We start from the raw sequence: 17,366 nt of genomic DNA, 5'->3' as shown, positions 1-17,366 counted from the left end.
CTACTGCGGTCCTTTTCAACCATCCCCTGTGATAGTTCCTCCTAGTGGGGTAGCCGAATTTACTCAGTTTTTGCTGAAGAAAGACTTACTTTTAACACGTTTCATACAGTTCAATGATCGACCCGAGTCCTTTGCTGCTTGGAAAGCAAGTTTCAAGAACATTATAAGTGAATTAAATATATCTGCATTTGAAGAAAATGACTTGTTAGTTAAGTGGCTAGGTCCAGAGTCACGTAGCTATGCAGATAGTATACGTTCTGCAAATGTGGAAAACCCAACAAGAGGCCTTGAGCGAATATGGGATCGTCTAGAACAACGTTATGGTCGTCCTGAAATGGTTGAAAATGCGTTAAAATCAAAAATAGAACATTTTCCGAATGTCACAGTCAATAACTTTGGTCTATTGTACAAACTTAGTGACATTTTAAGTGAGATAGAAACTTGCAAAGAGAATCCGAAATATAGTACATTATTAGGTTATTTCGATGCATCTTCTGGGATACGATCCATTGTCAACAAGCTGCCATATGGTCTACAAGAAAAGTGGACGACACATGCTTCAAAGTACAAAATGAGGCATGATGTAACCTTTCCTCCTTTTACTGTGTTCGTGGCATTTATTAGAGAAATGAGCGTGTTGAAAAATGATCCAGCATTTCTATATGACAGACAAGTTAAGCGTGAACCACCTACTAGAGAAAAGAGACCCTCTTTATATCCGATATCAAATCGTAAAACCAATGTACATGCAACTAGTCCGACATTCAATCGTAAAATCTATGAAGCTGCGACAAATACAAATTCAGTAACATCTGCTAATGAAACTCGTTGTCCCATACACAGAGCTGGCCATCTGCTGACTAACTGTAGAAATTTCATAGCAATGTCTTGTGAGGAACGCAAGGCGTTTCTAAGAGAGAAGCGCATTTGTTATCGATGTTGCAAATTTTCACATTATATCAGGGACTGTAGAGAAAATGTAAAATGTGATGTTTGTGGCAGCAATTATCATGTTACTGTAATGCATCCGAATCAATTCAAACCTGTGGAACAGAACGGCGGGGAGAGTTCCCCAACAAAGGAATCAGTGGATACGAAATGTACAAAATTATGTGGTGAGTTTAGTGGCCGATCATGTGGGAAGAACTTCTTGGTCGACATTTATCCAGACGGCCACCCAGAAATGGCTATCAGAATATATGTGATGTAAGATGACCAAAGTAACAGATCTTTGGCATCTACTGAACTGTTCGATCGTTTAGGGGTATCCAGCTTACCGACTGAGTATTCACTTTCTTCATGCTCAGGTATCGTGACTATGTCTGGGAGAAGGACAAGTAATGTGATCATACAGTCTGTGCTTGATAAAAAGACACTGAACATTACCAATTTAATTGAATGTGACGAAATACCGAACAACATCTCAGAAATTCCGACTCCGGAAGTTGCTAATTGCTATCCATACTTAAAATTATTCGTTGATATACTGTTATATTGAATCAGACAGTAGACTGGATCGCCATACTGTCCTACAACAATAGTCCCTTCCTGTGTAACTATATATTTATTTCCCTACCTGAACGTTAATTTATTCTGATAATTTATTATATGAATAACGAAAATGTAGAACGGAAAAATCATATAGTGTGATCTAATATAAATAGTAAACAAGTGTGTATAATTTAAAGATTCGTTATGTAAGATTTAGATAAAGAGCTGACCCCTTTTGCTATAATAGTTCAAATATAGATAATGATAAATGAATATAATAAAAATTTCAGTCAAGTTACCTTATTATGAACGACTTTATGGGTAAAGTAAATAGTCTCGATTGTCCAGTACTATTGCTACGGATATAAAAGATAGATCTGTTATCCGATAATCAAAAGAGTTGATTATGGGCTTGTCATGTGAATAGGTGTCTATAATAATAATTTATATATGATTTGGAGTCAGAAAAAGACCAACAATACACTGTTAAAAATGGGTGTAATTAAAAACTATAAGCAGTGTTAATTAAGTGTAAACTTTATTCCACAGATAGTGTTTTTTTTAATGTAATACATTTCTAAGGATGACAACTTATTCGGAGGAATGTTTCCCTAAAATAATTACACCTGTTGGTGTAAATGCAATAAAACGCTTGTAGAGGGGTAGCTCATCCCAAACACCCTTTAGCGGCTACAATTACACCTATCCTGGAGTTCTGTTTGATTACACTTTTGCAACCCAATAAACGCTGTAAAATTAACACTGTTCTATGATTTATTCCTCAATAATAGTTACACCTTTTGGTGTAAATCCAGTATAACACTGCTAGTGGTGTAGCTTATCCAAAGCACCCCACAATAACACCTATTCAGGTGTTCAGTAGTTATGAATATCGGTTACACTTGTTAGGTGTAGTTCTTTTAGATGGTTATCCTTAGAAATGTATTACATTAAAAAAAACACTATCTGTGGAATAAAGTTTACACTTAATTAACACTGCTTATAGTTTTTAATTACACCCATTTTTAACAGTGTATTGTTGGTCTTTTTCTGACTCCAAATCATATATAAATTATTATTATAGACACCTATTCACATGACAAGCCCATAATCAACTCTTTTGATTATCGGATAACAGATCTATCTTTTATATCCGTAGCAATAGTACTGGACAATCGAGACTATTTACTTTACCCATAAAGTCGTTCATAATAAGGTAACTTGACTGAAATTTTTATTATATTCATTTATCATTATCTATATTTGAACTATTATAGCAAAAGGGGTCAGCTCTTTATCTAAATCTTACATAACGAATCTTTAAATTATACACACTTGTTTACTATTTATATTAGATCACACTATATGATTTTTCCGTTCTACATTTTCGTTATTCATATAATAAATTATCAGAATAAATTAACGTTCAGGTAGGGAAATAAATATATAGTTACACAGGAAGGGACTATTGTTGTAGGACAGTATGGCGATCCAGTCTACTGTCTGATTCAATATAACAGTATATCAACGAATAATAATGACAAAAGGAATAGGGACCTACACAACCCTTTATTAACAATGACAGTGCATACATATCTATATAATTTGCATTTAAAAATCTAGTGAAATGTATTATTCTTATAAATGTTTAACTTGTTCTGTTATGTGTTGCTGCTGACTCTTCTTTCCCTTTCCAGGTAACTTTTTTCTGGGAAAGTCACACACAAAGAAAAATTTTAATGGACTGCGGACAATAAATGATTTTAAACACCGAAGTTGTGATCTGTGTCAAAGGGGGAGAAAGAGAAAGAGAGAAATGGGGTTTAACGTCCACTCGACACAAACTACGTCATTCCGGGACTAACATATGGTTCAATTTTATTTCAATAATTCGCTTGCGCGTAGGGGTCTTTAGCATTGGGAGGAAACCGGAGGACCCGGAGAAAACCCACGAGGTTGGACAGGCCACCCTACTCCTTGTCACATACAACCGGGGAATCGAAACCACGCCAGTTGACTAAATGACATACCTTATAATACAGCGCGCACGTGCTAACCATTCGGTCATACAATCCACCGCTGTGTTAAAGGACTTTTAACTAACTTTTAATTATATGGAAAGAACTGCACGAACATTTTTATATGTAAATACTCCACGGGTCCAGCTATGTGGTTTTTACTGCGAGAACTTCGCTTTTCCACATTAAACAGGAGATTCTTTTTTCCACAGGGTTTTTCCAATTCGCAGCGATGGAATCAAACAGCTTGACCTCCTGTTTTAACCTGTTTTCATTTTGACAAAGTGAGAAGATGACCCGCCCTCTCTTCTCACGACAACGATTTTAAAACTGTGTTTTTAAGTGACTTTTTGATATACAAGAACTTTTTATTTTTTAGTGTTTTAACCATTTTCTATATAATCATTTTCTGAAAAATGTAAATAGCGTTGAGTGGCTTTAAGGAGAACATGAAATTAATGAATCCTCAATAAATGATATCAATCAGAATATCTAATGTTTTTCATTTGCTTGACCCTAATGTTCTTCCGTAGAATAAGGTATATCAGGTTCTAAGTAATATATCCAACGCATAAAGCCCTACTTTCAACTTCCGTTGTTTTTTTTTATCTGATTATGAACTAATACACTATGTACGTATATTACTGTTTTGACACATACAGTGCATAATTATATTTAGAAGATGGCATTTCGGTATGTGTATTCTAGACTCATTATGGCATTTGGTGGTCAACTCTGTGTAGAACCAGAAATATTTCCTATATAAACAGTGGGTAGATACTTGTGGATATTTTAACAGGAAAATGAAATAACCAATAACTGAAACAGAAATAATATATCTGTCAACCAGTACATGTGTGAAGGATAATTCCATTTTCTTTTTCAATTAAGTTCATAAGTTATGATTTATTTTTCTGTATCTGAATCTGTGCTATGTCATGGCTGATTTTGACTTTTCTCTTGCAGAATGGCTTTGCTACGACGAATTTTATACCTTGCTGTCTGTGAAGTTATTGTGTTCGATGTGGCATTATTTCAAGAACCGTTGTGTAACAAATGTAAGTGTGAGATAAAAGGAGTCGAATACACAGTTGACTGTTCGGAACTTTCCTTAAAGAAAATACCATCCAATATACCAGAAAATGCAACTTGTTTAATCCTTAAAGATAACTTGATTGAAAATATACCAGCTTACATATTTAACAGAACAAGTCTTTCGTATCTGGATATTTCCAACAATCGTATTAAAAGTCTTCACCGATTTTCTTTCCATGGACTGGACACGCTGATGTCACTGGATCTTCAGAATAATAATATAAACATGGAACCGAGTAATTACCCCGTTGGAGTTTTTCAAACTCTTGTAAAACTCCAAAATCTTGACATCTCCACAAACAAGGTCAATGTAGGATCTGCTTTGAGTTATCCAAGTGATAGCTTTTCGGACTTGAAATCTCTTCGAATTTTGAAGATTGATGGTTTACCTAACATTGAGATGGGTAGTGGCTTTTCGAATCTTACTAAACTTAAAATTTTGAATTTTACTGGCCATTGTAAAACAGCAGTTATTCGAAATGATTCTTTTATCAACGTACCTGGTTTGGAACGACTGGTGTTGAGTGGTTGTCAAATAAGAAATATTGCTAGTTTTGCTTTCAGCATGCTTTATAAACTCCAATCTCTCGACCTTTCTTTCAACCGCAACCTAGGATTCGAGGCCGCAACGATGCCACTGGTTAACTTAAATAGTGCAGCCTTTCAGATACTTAATATAAGTGCTATTGTAGATACCTTTGCTGTTGGTGTTGAAGTAACTGGCCTGCAAATGTCGAGAATAACCCATCTGAATATTACAGAACTTTATCTAGATCATAACAGGATTGAACTTTTTGATATGGTAGCTCCTTCAATGGTACCACCTACCCTGAAAGTACTAAGTATGGTGGATAATCGACCGACTTTTGGATTTTATTTGCTATCATTTAATGGAATGCATGGAATCGTTTGTCTTTACGCCAGTCATCAATACACTTCACATATACCAAGAATTGGCTCGCAAATAACAAATCATGGACACCAAATTAATAGCTTGCATGAAAACTGCCCTTACCTAACAGATGATGATAACATCAGGAATGTCCTAACAGATGATGATAATATCAAGAATGTCCTAACAGATGATGATAATATCAAGAATGTCCTAACAGATGATGATAATATTAAGAATGTCCAAACAGAAAACCCAAACCAGAACGAGGGTAAACGTCTTGAAAATTACAACCACATTTCTTTATTGCACTGGCTTTCTAAAAATGAAGAAGACAGGGACAATTTTGTCATCAAACTTCCTGAAAATCTCCAATATATTAACATAAGCCACAGTAAACTTGGTTATCCTATTCCACGAATCAAGTTTGCCGAGAACAAAGTAAAAACGTTAGATCTTTCGACAAATATTCTAAATAAATGGCACGGTCCAGTATTGGGTGTCGAAAATCTTGAATGGTTAAGTCTAACTAACAACTACTGCGACGAGATATATTTTGATTTTTTTCGTGGAATGATAAACCTTCATACTCTTCATATCGACTCCAATTTTCTAGCTTTTGACTTCGAAATGGATGTAAATGGAAGTATCTTTCAACCACTTGGGAAACTGAATACACTGGATATATCTGATAATAAAATCACAGTTCTTCCACCGAAATTTCTAAATGCTCAGGTAAAACTAAAACATTTAGATTTATCGAACAATAATATGAAGGAATGGACGTTGGATGTTGATCATATGCATGATTTGGAATTGATCGATCTTAGCAACAACAGTTTTTCTACCCTACCTTCGTCTTTAAGACGATTTGGTGATATGCAACATAAAAGGGGGAAAGATCTGACGATCAACATGTTAGGGCAGACTCTACAATGTACATGTGAAAACGTTCGCTTCTTAAAATGGATAATGACTAACACAACGCAATTTGTCCGAAGAAATGCATATAAGTGTGAAGACATACAGGGGAAAATGATCTCTTTGGACAACCTGGAGCAAGTAGTGTTGAACTTAGAAAAACAATGCGCTTCGTGGACAGTGATGGTTGTCGTTTTAACCAGCAGTCTTTTAGTAGTTCTAACTGTACTAGTGGTTGGTTTACTCTATAGATTCCGCTGGAAGCTTCGATATTTATATTATTTGACAAGAAGCAAATATCGGAGATATGTGGCTGTTAGTGGAGCAGCTGAAAATTCTTTCGAATTTAATGCTTTCGTTTCCTACGCGGACGAAGATCGGCGGATTGTCGTTACAGACATGATTGAAAAGCTTGAAACACAACAAGGGATGCAACTCTGTATTCACCACCGTGATTTCTTGGTAGGGGAGGTAATTGCTGCTAATATAACCAACGCAGTGAGAAACAGTAAGAAAACTCTGATTCTGTTGACGAAGAATTTTCTGAAGAGTTATTGGTGCATCTATGAATTGAATATGGCCTTAATGGAAAGTATTAGCACTGGTAGAAATGTTGTAATTGTTATAATTTACGAACATATTCCCGTTAAAGATTTACCGCACGCGCTCATTCAGCTAATGAGAAAGGATTCTTATGTAGAATATACTGATGATCCCGAGGGTAATATTGTCTTTTGGGACAGTCTTACAAAAGCTATTAATGCTGATTAAAATTTCACAAAGTCTGTTCTTTTGCAAAAGTACACACATTTTGATATGGCAATTTGGAGAGTTTATGGATGCTTGTATAATTTGCATTGTGTTGGTGTCCATGGTGGTGTTCAACACATACTAACACCGACTGTTAAACTATTTTAATTTTATACGCCCAAAATTTTCATATGGAAGTATTATACTGTCATCCCTGTCCGTCCGGACGTCCGCAATTTGTTTGTGGACAGTCTACAGGTCAAAATTTTTGACGAAATTTGAAATATAGGTCTATCGCCCAAAGCTATCGGCTCCTTTCGATATTGACAGGTATCGGACTTCATGGATTATGAATTTTTAGTTTGTGGACACTCTAGAGGTCACAATTTTTCATCTGATTTTGATGAAACTTGAAATGCATGTTTATAACCGAAAGATCTTGGTTCATTTCGATGTTCGCGCATATTGGATCGTAGCTTCCTGAATTGTACGAAAAATAGCACTTTTAGCTTGTGGTCCCTCTAGAGGTCATAATTATTATCTGATTTAATAAAAACGTTCGAATATATCATCGTGATGTCGGTTAAGTTCGAATTTCGTGAAAATCGGACCAACACTGCCGGACAAAATGGCCTCCTCTCGTACGCAAATAGTGTAAAAAATATGGTATATCAAGGTTTGATCCGATTTCGATGAAACTTGGTCCCTTTTGATATTCGCACATATATTTTCGTAACTTTCTGAATTATAACCCCTTGATTGTACGAAAAATCACGTTTTGACCTTGTGGACCCGCTAGAATTCACAATTTGTATTCAATATTAAGAAAACGTTTAAATAAATTACCGTTACACCTCAAGAAGGTTGAGTTTGAATATCGTAAAAATCTGTCCGAAACTACTGGACAAAATGGCCGCTCCTTGTACCCAAATAGTGTTACAGTATGTAATACCAATTTGTGGACACCCAAAGAGTCACAATTTTTATTCGATTTTGATGAAACTTGAAATGTATGTTTATAATTCGAGGATCTTAATTCCTTTCGATATTTGCGTATATCGGACCATAACTTCATGGATTATGGCCCATGATTGTATGAAAAGTCACGTTTTTAGCGTGTGGACCCTCTAGAGGTCACAATTTTTATCCGATTTTACAAAACGTTTAAATGTATCACTTACACCCTACTGACGGTTGAGTGCGAATTTCGTGGAAATTGGACGGAAACTAGCGCCTGACAAAATGGTCGCTCCTTGTACGCAATAAGTGTAAAAAGTATATAATAGAAAGGTTGTGAACCCCCTAGAAGTCATAATTTGTATCAAATTTTGATGAAACTTAAAATATGTGTTTATCATAGTTTATGTCCCAAAAATCTCGGTTCGTTTCGCTATTTGCCCATATCAGACCGTAACTTCCTGGACTATGACCCCTGATTGTACGAAAAATCGCGTTTTTAGCTTGTGTGGTTTTACGTCCACTTCCACCTAAGGTGATATCGTAGACAAGGCGGTATTGTCAGTCAATGATGCTCTAAATAGCCATCGCACGTGGAATTTCCAATACATCTATCGACTATTAAAGCCATAAAAATCTATTGTTAATGATTCTGAATAACAATAATATTTCTGATTCGTTTTACAGCAGCTTTGGAAAATTATGTTCGTTTTGTTTTTCAATTTGCCATATTATGAACTATACCGTTAGGAGCGGCATTTTTTTGTTTAGTAAAATTAATATCTCCGAAGCTCCTTCGTTAGGCAAGAATAGTATACTAGTAATATCTTCCTTTTGTTTTTACAAGGTTCTCAAAATAATCGTTGAGATGCCTAACGTTCGTGTTTCTTTAGATTTATCGATCTAGCTTTATGTACCGTTTCGTAGAAAATAGTCTTGATTATCCCGGCCTGTCAAACAGCCGGAGAACGGTCGGTAGACTGGTTAAGAGGGACTTTTTCATATCAAGGGCAGATAATCTGTTTTGCACTAAAAAAACAAATGCCCGGATTTAATGGCGGCAGCTTGACAACTTATTCAGTCTAATTTGTTAATTATTTGAAATGCTTATAACTTGTTAAATACAACACGACAGTTTATTTAGGGACTATAAATGTGAACTGGTAAGTTAAGACTTATTGGGAGATATTTATTTTTGGAGGGGCACCCTAACATATATACAATATTTAATAACTGCAAACAACGTGTGTTTAGATGTTCAGAAATAGTTAATAATTGTGATTATCCATAATCCATATATATTATTAGTTGTAAATATACACGTGTATATATTTTAATACTATTAAATAAACAATGTATAATTAATGCATACATAGTTATATAATAGTATGTTGGTATTTGGTAGCTTTTAATTGGTAATAGGTTGTATTGTGTAGTATTTGCTAAACAATCCTGTTCATTCAGATATACTATAATAAATAGCTAATAAGCGTAAATGTAAAACATGCATTTAATAACGGTAGATATGATATTAAAGAAACAAGGCAGAAAAAGAACAACTATACCTTTCAATAGACATGCCATTTATGTTTTTTTCATCTAAATTTTACAAGTTAAAACTTTTAAGATTTGTCTGGACCTATAGAAAACGGCGGGCGCCTCCCCGACTTCGATAAAATCGACTCACTGGTTACCCGTTGTTTTTAGAATTCAATATAGAATCATTCTGGCTACGTTATATTTATCATCTCTTTTAATTATTTAAACCCGTACATTGGGGTCATCGAATGATCACTATTCAATTATCTTCAAAACAGTCAGAATGAAAACTTGCTCTGAACTATCGTTTACAGTATAGGCCCCCAAAATTGTGGAATAAGCTCCCGTTTGCCCTCAGAAGTTCTACCTCCTTATCGAGTTTTAAATCACAATTGAGAACATTTTGATCAGCTTTTTGAACACATTTTTGTGAAAGCTTTCTAATAATAATACTAATAAATAATAAAAATACCGGTGCCACGACCAGTGTTTTGGAGCGTCTTCTCGTTCATTAGCGAACATAATCAAAATGAAACTTGACAGGTACCCTTTGTAATAAATACCATGATGCTTGTTTTTCTTTACTCGTAGGTCGTTTAGTTCTTGATTATTTGATTGTTGCTAACTATGTTTATGTTCAGATTTTCCGGACATAATCACCCCCCCCCCCCACTTAAAACCTACATTTTTACGTTGTCAAATTTTATGACAATTTTTTAATTTTGTTTACTATGCATATCTATAACATATCATATTTCTTTGTAGTCACTCGTTGCTACTTCGGGCTTTATTGACAAAAGACGCTTTATGACAATTTTTAAATTTTGTTTACTATGCATATCTATAACATATCATATTTCTTTGTAGTCACTCGTTGCTACTTCGGGCTTTATTGACAAAAGACGCTTGATTCTTATAGGTCTACAATATTTATTTAAGATTACCAAGAGAGGATTGTATAAAGAGAAGAGGGGAATTCCCACTAAACGTCGTTTTCTGTGTATCCATTTCCTCCACCATTGTTCAACAACCTTTTCATCTCTATATGTGTATAAATCAGCCGTGATAGACGTCATCCAAAATCTATACTTCCTCGCTACTATGAAATGAGCTCTTGTATGGCCCTTGATATGCATAGCCCCGTTAAAGACGCATGATGCATGTGCAAAATCAAATAATATATAAATTATTATAGACACTTATTCTCATGACAGCCCAGAATCAACTATTTAGATTATCGGATGACCGCTATTTAATGATTTAACGTTAAAATGAATAATCGAGATTTTTATATCAGTATAGCATTGGTACTGACAATCGAGACCATTTACCTATATCTTGTTAAAACACCCATAATGTCGCTCATAATAAAGTAACTGGATTGAAAGTTTGAATATATTCATTTTTCATTGTCTATTTTTGAACTATTTTAGCAAAAGAGGTCAGCTCTTCATCTAAATCTTACATAATGAATCTTTATATTATACAAACTTGTTTATTATTTATATTAGATCACACTATATGATTTTTCCGTTCTACAAATCTTATAAGACAGGGATAAAATAGAACCATTTACAATGTTTATAATAAAGTTAAGATCGCTCTGTTTTTCTGCTAGTTTCAAGACTATTTCGCTGTTGTGTCAAATTAATACACGAAAGACGCATTCATAGTCTTTTTTTTATGCCCATTGTAAGCCAGACTGCACGTTAAAAATATATTAATCACACGAAATTATGTCAGTTCTCCTTTGGAAAATAAATGAATAATATATAAGTTAAGCATAATGTATCCATATCATTACAAAATTCATCCATCATGAGAATAGATCCCCCAACCCCCAATATACACAATAGTCATAGCAATATGTAACAGGGTAATAGGAGAGAGAGAGAGAGAGAGAGAGAGAGAGAGAGAGAGAGACAGACAGAGGTGGAGAGAGAGATGGGTTTAATGTCCACTCGATACAGACTAGGTCATTTCGGGACTAACATTTGGTTTAATTTTATTTCAACTATTGGCTTGCGCGTAGGGGTCTTTAGCAGTGGGAGGAAACCGGAGGACCCGGAGAAAACCCACAAGGTTGGACAGGCAACCCTACTCCTTGTCACGTACAACCGGGGATTCCAAACCAAGCCAGCTAACTCAATGACAGGCCTTATGATACAACGCGCACGTGCTAACCATTCCGCCACTTCAGGGTAATAGGAGAGCCACTTCACACATCAACAACGCATATCGATGTTTGGGAGAAACGTATTAAGTTCACGAAGAGGATGTATTCCGGTTTCTTATCTGATTATGGACTAATAAAATATGTACGTATTTTGTTGTTTTGACACATACAGTGCATAATTATATTTAGAAGGTGGCATTTCGGTATGTGTATTCTATACTTGTGGATATTATATTAGGAAAGTGAAATAACTGAAACAAAAATAATATCTGTCAACCAGTAGGTCTACTTGTGTGAAGGGAAATTCCATTTCTTTTTCAATTAAGTTCATAAGTTATCATGTTACTTTTTTGTATCTGAATCTGTTCTACGTGATAGATAATTTTGATTTTTTTCTCTCTCTTGAAGAATGGGTTTGCTACGACGAATTTTATATCTTGCTGTCAGTGAAATTATGGTGTTCGATGTGGCATTATTTCAAGAACCGTTGTGTAACAAATGTAAGTGTGAGATAAAAGAAGTCGAATACATAGTTGACTGTTCGGAACTTTCCTTAAAGCAAACACCATCCAATATACCAGAAAATGCAACTTGCTTAATCCTTAAAGATAACTTGATCGAAAATATATCAGCTTACATATTTAACGGAACAAATCTGTTGTATTTAGATATTTCCAACAATCGTATTAAAAGTCTTCACCGATTTTCTTTCCATGGACTGGGCACGCTGATGTCACTGGATCTTCACAATAATAATATAAACATGGAACCAAGTAATTACCCCGTTGGAGTTTTTCAAACTCTTGTAAAACTCAAAAATCTTGACATCTCCACAAACAAGGTCAATGTAGGATCTACTTTGAGTTATCCAAGTGATAGCTTTTCCGACTTGAAATCTCTTCAAACTTTGAAGATTGATGGGTTACCTACCATTGAGATGGGTAGTGGCTTTTCGAATCTTACTAAACTTAAAATTTTGAATTTTACTGGCCATTGTAAAACAGCAGTTATTCGAAATGATTCTTTTATCAACGTACCTGGTTTGGAGCGACTGGTGTTGAGTGGTTGTCAAATAAGAAATATTGCTAGTTTTGCTTTCAGTATGCTTTATAAACTTCAATTTCTCGACCTTTCTTTCAACCGAAACCTAAGATTCGAGGCGGTATTTGCTATCACTTAACGGAATGCATGGAATCGTTTATCTTTACGCCAGTCATCAATACACTTTACATATACCAACAATTGGCTCGCAAATAACAAATCATAGACACCAAACTAGTAGTTTGCTTGAAATCTTCCCTTACCTAACAGATGATGATAACATCAAGAATGTCCAAACGAAAAGCCCAAACCAGAACGAGGGTAAAAGTCTTGAAAATTTCAACCACATTTCCTTATTGCACTGGCTTTCTAAAAATGAAGAAGACAGGGACAATTTTGTCATCAAAATTCCTGAAAATCTCCAATATATTAACATAAGCCACAGTAAACTTGGTTATCCTATTCCACGAATCAAGTTTGCCGAGAACAAAGTTATATTAAGGAGAATATTTGTCTTCCGATTTTAAAGGTTCAGTCCCGATAATATCTTGGAGAATAAAACTGCTTAATTTTGTGTTAAAATCCCTTAAAATCCTCAACCTCCGGGCTGAGCAATTAACTCAATATATGTGATACGCCCTCAAACAATTTAAACCCGTGTAGCACTATCGTCGTTGCGACATTGTTTTTAAATTTAAAGACAAGGAATAGAGAAATAAGATGGGTTAAACAACATTTTTTATCTTTACAAATTATTCTCTATTGTCAGTATATTAAGGTATGAGTTTATTTAAAACGCAAATTAACTGTTTATGAAATAGCGTGAGAATAACAGGAAAGAGGGTCTGAGTTCAAGGATAGATTGTGTCGAGAAACATGTGACGGAAAATTACGATTGCATCATTTAGCTTGTTTGACCAATCTCTATACTTATTTACATGATATTTGACCAATTAGATAATTGGACGCCCAAAACCCACAGCTACAAAACTATCATACTTGTGAGAATTCGTTAGACTTCCATTAGATTCCAGAGAGGGACCATCTGAGTTCTTAGACAGCCGCGAGGCTGGCTAGGGTAGAGAAATGGTTTTAGTTAGTATTGTAATTTGTGCTATGATTGTATACCTGTATTCAGCTATATATATATAAAATGTAGAAGCAAACTGTTGCATTGTTATTCCTGGTGTAAGAAGTAAATACACAACGTGAAGCAGAAGTAAAGACAGCTAGAGACAAATTCTAGACGATCACAAGGCTACAGAAATATGTAGTAAGAAAAGATGGATGGGTCTACGTAGGATGTGGCGACCGGTTTCCTTACCCGTTCTCCACGTCAGACAAAAGACCTATGGTGCTACACCCGTCAGTCTTCGTCTGGAAAAGGGGATCGGCGTGACAAGCTGTTTTATGCGGTGTCTGGATAAAACTAGACTTTTATTTCATAAAAATAATGTGTAAGTGAAATTTACCTTTCGTTATCAAGTACAGCACATAAGCCATTTACTGTATAGACCTCTAAAGGAACGGGGATCGATTATCAGTTCACCCAACGAAAAATTGACCCGAAATCTTAAAAGGGTCACGTGTCCGGATAAGCATTTTTATACGCCCACATTTTCATGTGGACGTATTATGCCGTCGCCCCTGTCCGTCCGGACGTCCGTCCGTCCGTCCACAATTGTTTGTGGACTCTCTACAGGTCACAATTCTTATCCGATTTTGACGAAACTTGAAATATAGGTTTATCCCCAAAAGATCTCCGCTGCTTTCGATATTGGCATGTATCGGATCGAAAATTCATGGATTATGGCCCCTGATTGTACGAAAAATCACGTTTTTAGCTTGTGGACCCTATAGAGGTCACAATTTTTATCCGATTTAAAAAATCGTTCTATTATATCACCGTTACACCCTAAGGATGACTGAGTTCAAATTTCGTGAAAATCGGCCCAAAATTGACAGACAAAATGGCCGCCGTTCGTTCCCAAATAGCGTAAAAATATGGTATATCAAGGTTGTGGACCCTATAGGGGTCACAATTTTTATCCGATTTTGTTGAAACTTGAAATATAAGTTTATAACCCAAAGATCTCGGCTCCTTTCAATATTCGTGCATATCGGACCGTAACTTCCTGAATTATGGCCCCTGATTGTACGAAAAATCGAGTTTTTAGCTTGTGGACCCTATAGAAGTCATAATTTTTATCCGATTTAAAAAACCGTTCTATTATATCACCGTTACACCCTAAGAATGACTGAGTTCGAATTTCGTGAAAATCGGCCCAAAATTGACAGACAAAATGGCCGCCATTCGTTCCCAAATAGCGTAAGAATATGGTATATCAAGGTTGTGGACCCTATAGGGGTCACAATTTTTATCCGATTTTGTTGAAACTTGAAATGTAAGTTTATAACCCAAAGATCTCGGTTCCTTTCGATATTCGTGCATATCGGACCGTAACTTCCTGAATTATGACCCCTGATTGTACGAAAAATCACGTTTTTAACTTGTGGACCCTATAGAAGTCATAATTTTAACCCGATTTAAAAAAACGTATTATTATATCACCGTTACACCCTAGGGACGACTGAATTCGAATTTCATGAAAATCGGCCCAAAATTGACAGACAAATTGGCGTCGTTCGTTCTCAAATATCGTAAGAAAATGGTATATCAAGGTTGTGGACCCTATAGAGGTCACAATTTTTATCCGATTTTGTTGAAACTTAAAATGTAAGTCTATAACCCAAAGATCTCGGTTCCTTTCGATATTCGCGCATATCGGACCGTAATTTCCTGAATTATGGCCCCTGATTGTACGAAAAATCGCGTTTTTAGCTTTTGGACCCTATAGAGGTCATAATTTTTATCCGATTTAAAAAACTGTATTATTATATCACCGTTACACCCTAAGGACGACTGAGTTTGAATTTCGTGAAAATCGGCCCAAAATTGACAGACAAAATGGCCGCCGTTCGTTCTGGAATAGCATAAGAATATGTTATATCAAGGTTGTGGACCCTATAGAGGTCACAATTTTTATCCGATTTTGTTGAAAGTTGAAATGTAAGTTTATAACCCAAAGATCTTGGTTCCTTTCGATATTCGCACATATCGGACCGTAACTTCGTGAATTATGGCCCCTGATTGTACGAAAAATTGCGTTTTTAGCTTGTGGATCCTATAGAGGTCATAATTTTTATCCGATTTAAAAAAACGTATTATTATATCACCGTTACACCCCGAGGACGACTGAGTTCGAATTTCGTGAAAATCGGCCCAAAATTGACAGACAAAATGGCTGCCGTTCGTTCAGTTCCTTTCGATATATGCGCATATCGAATTGTAATTTCCTGAATTATGGCCCTTGATTGTAGGAAAAATCACTTTCTTGTTAGCTTGATCTCTATCCATCTCTCGAAAATGTGGGCGTATCCTGCCTGGCAGCCCCTGGTTATCCGATTTTGTTGAAACTTGAAATGTAAGTTTATAACCCAAAGATCTCGGTTCCTTTCGATATTCGCGCGTATCGGACTGTAACTTCCTGAATTATGGCCCCTGTTTGTACGAAAACCGCGTTTTAAGGTTTGTGGACCCTATAGAGGTCATAATTTTTTATCACCGTTACACACTAAGGTTGGCCGAGTTCGAATTTCGTGAAAATCGGTCCAAAACTGACAGACAAAATGGCCGCCCTTCGTTCTCAAGGCTGAGTTCGTATTTCGTGAAAATCGGCCCAAAACTGACAGACAAAATGGCCGCCCTTCGTTCTTAAATAGCGTAAAAATATGGTAAATCAAGGCTGTGGACCCTATAGAGGTCACAATTTTAATCCGATTTTGAAACTGGAAATGTAAGTTTATAACACAAAGATCTCGGTTCCTTTCGATATTTGCGCATATCGAATAGTAATTTCCTGAATTATGGCCCTTGATTGTAGGAAAAATCACTTTCTTTTTAGCTTGTTCTCTATCCATCTCTCGTTTTTAGCTTGTGGACCCTAAAGAGGTCACAATTTTTATCCGATTTTAAAAAAAATGTGGGCGTATCCTGCCTGGCAGCCGCTGGTTGACGTTCGCTGAAATTTTGAGACAAAGTAAATACACCATTCCCCTATATTGTGGCACTTAAATTTCATACGTACTCGACTTTTATTTTTGATATCGGGATAGTCCCTTTAATGGGTCAAAATAGTTTGTGAACGCTATAAATTCTGCATTATTCGCCCAATTGTAACTAAACTAGGTATGCAGTCCAGTATCCGTGAGATTCATCAGCAATTATTATTTAGTAAAACCAGGTTGTGTATGTGTTTAATCCGATATTGGTGAAACTTAGTATATTGTGGCCTTATATGAGTTCCAATATGAATGTGGTTTCGTCATAAATGCAGTCATTAATTAGCATACATAACAATGAAATCCGCCCTTGTATGAATGCATTTCCGGAACCACAAGTAGGCCTATCTGTGATAGCGATCAC

At 35.7% G+C, this 17,366-nt stretch overlaps 1 protein-coding gene across 1 annotated transcript; it reads left to right on the top strand.

Annotated features, from left to right (window-relative positions):
• Nucleotides 1–5,734: 5,734 nt before the first annotated feature.
• Nucleotides 5,735–11,057, top strand: LOC126809680 (toll-like receptor 4). Its single transcript, XM_056098961.1, is given in 2 exon segments — nucleotides 5,735–5,831; nucleotides 5,834–11,057. Coding segments are annotated over 2 exon segments (1,452 nt in total). The 3' UTR covers nucleotides 7,189–11,057.
• The last annotated feature ends 6,309 nt before the right edge of the window (nucleotides 11,058–17,366 follow it).

The sequence above is a fragment of the Patella vulgata genome, chromosome 2 (genome assembly GCF_932274485.2).
Source record: "Patella vulgata chromosome 2, xgPatVulg1.2, whole genome shotgun sequence".
In the NCBI taxonomy this organism is placed as follows: Eukaryota; Metazoa; Mollusca; class Gastropoda; family Patellidae; genus Patella; species Patella vulgata.
Note: the sequence above shows the minus strand (reverse complement) of the source record. Positions and strands in the feature narration are given on the sequence as shown.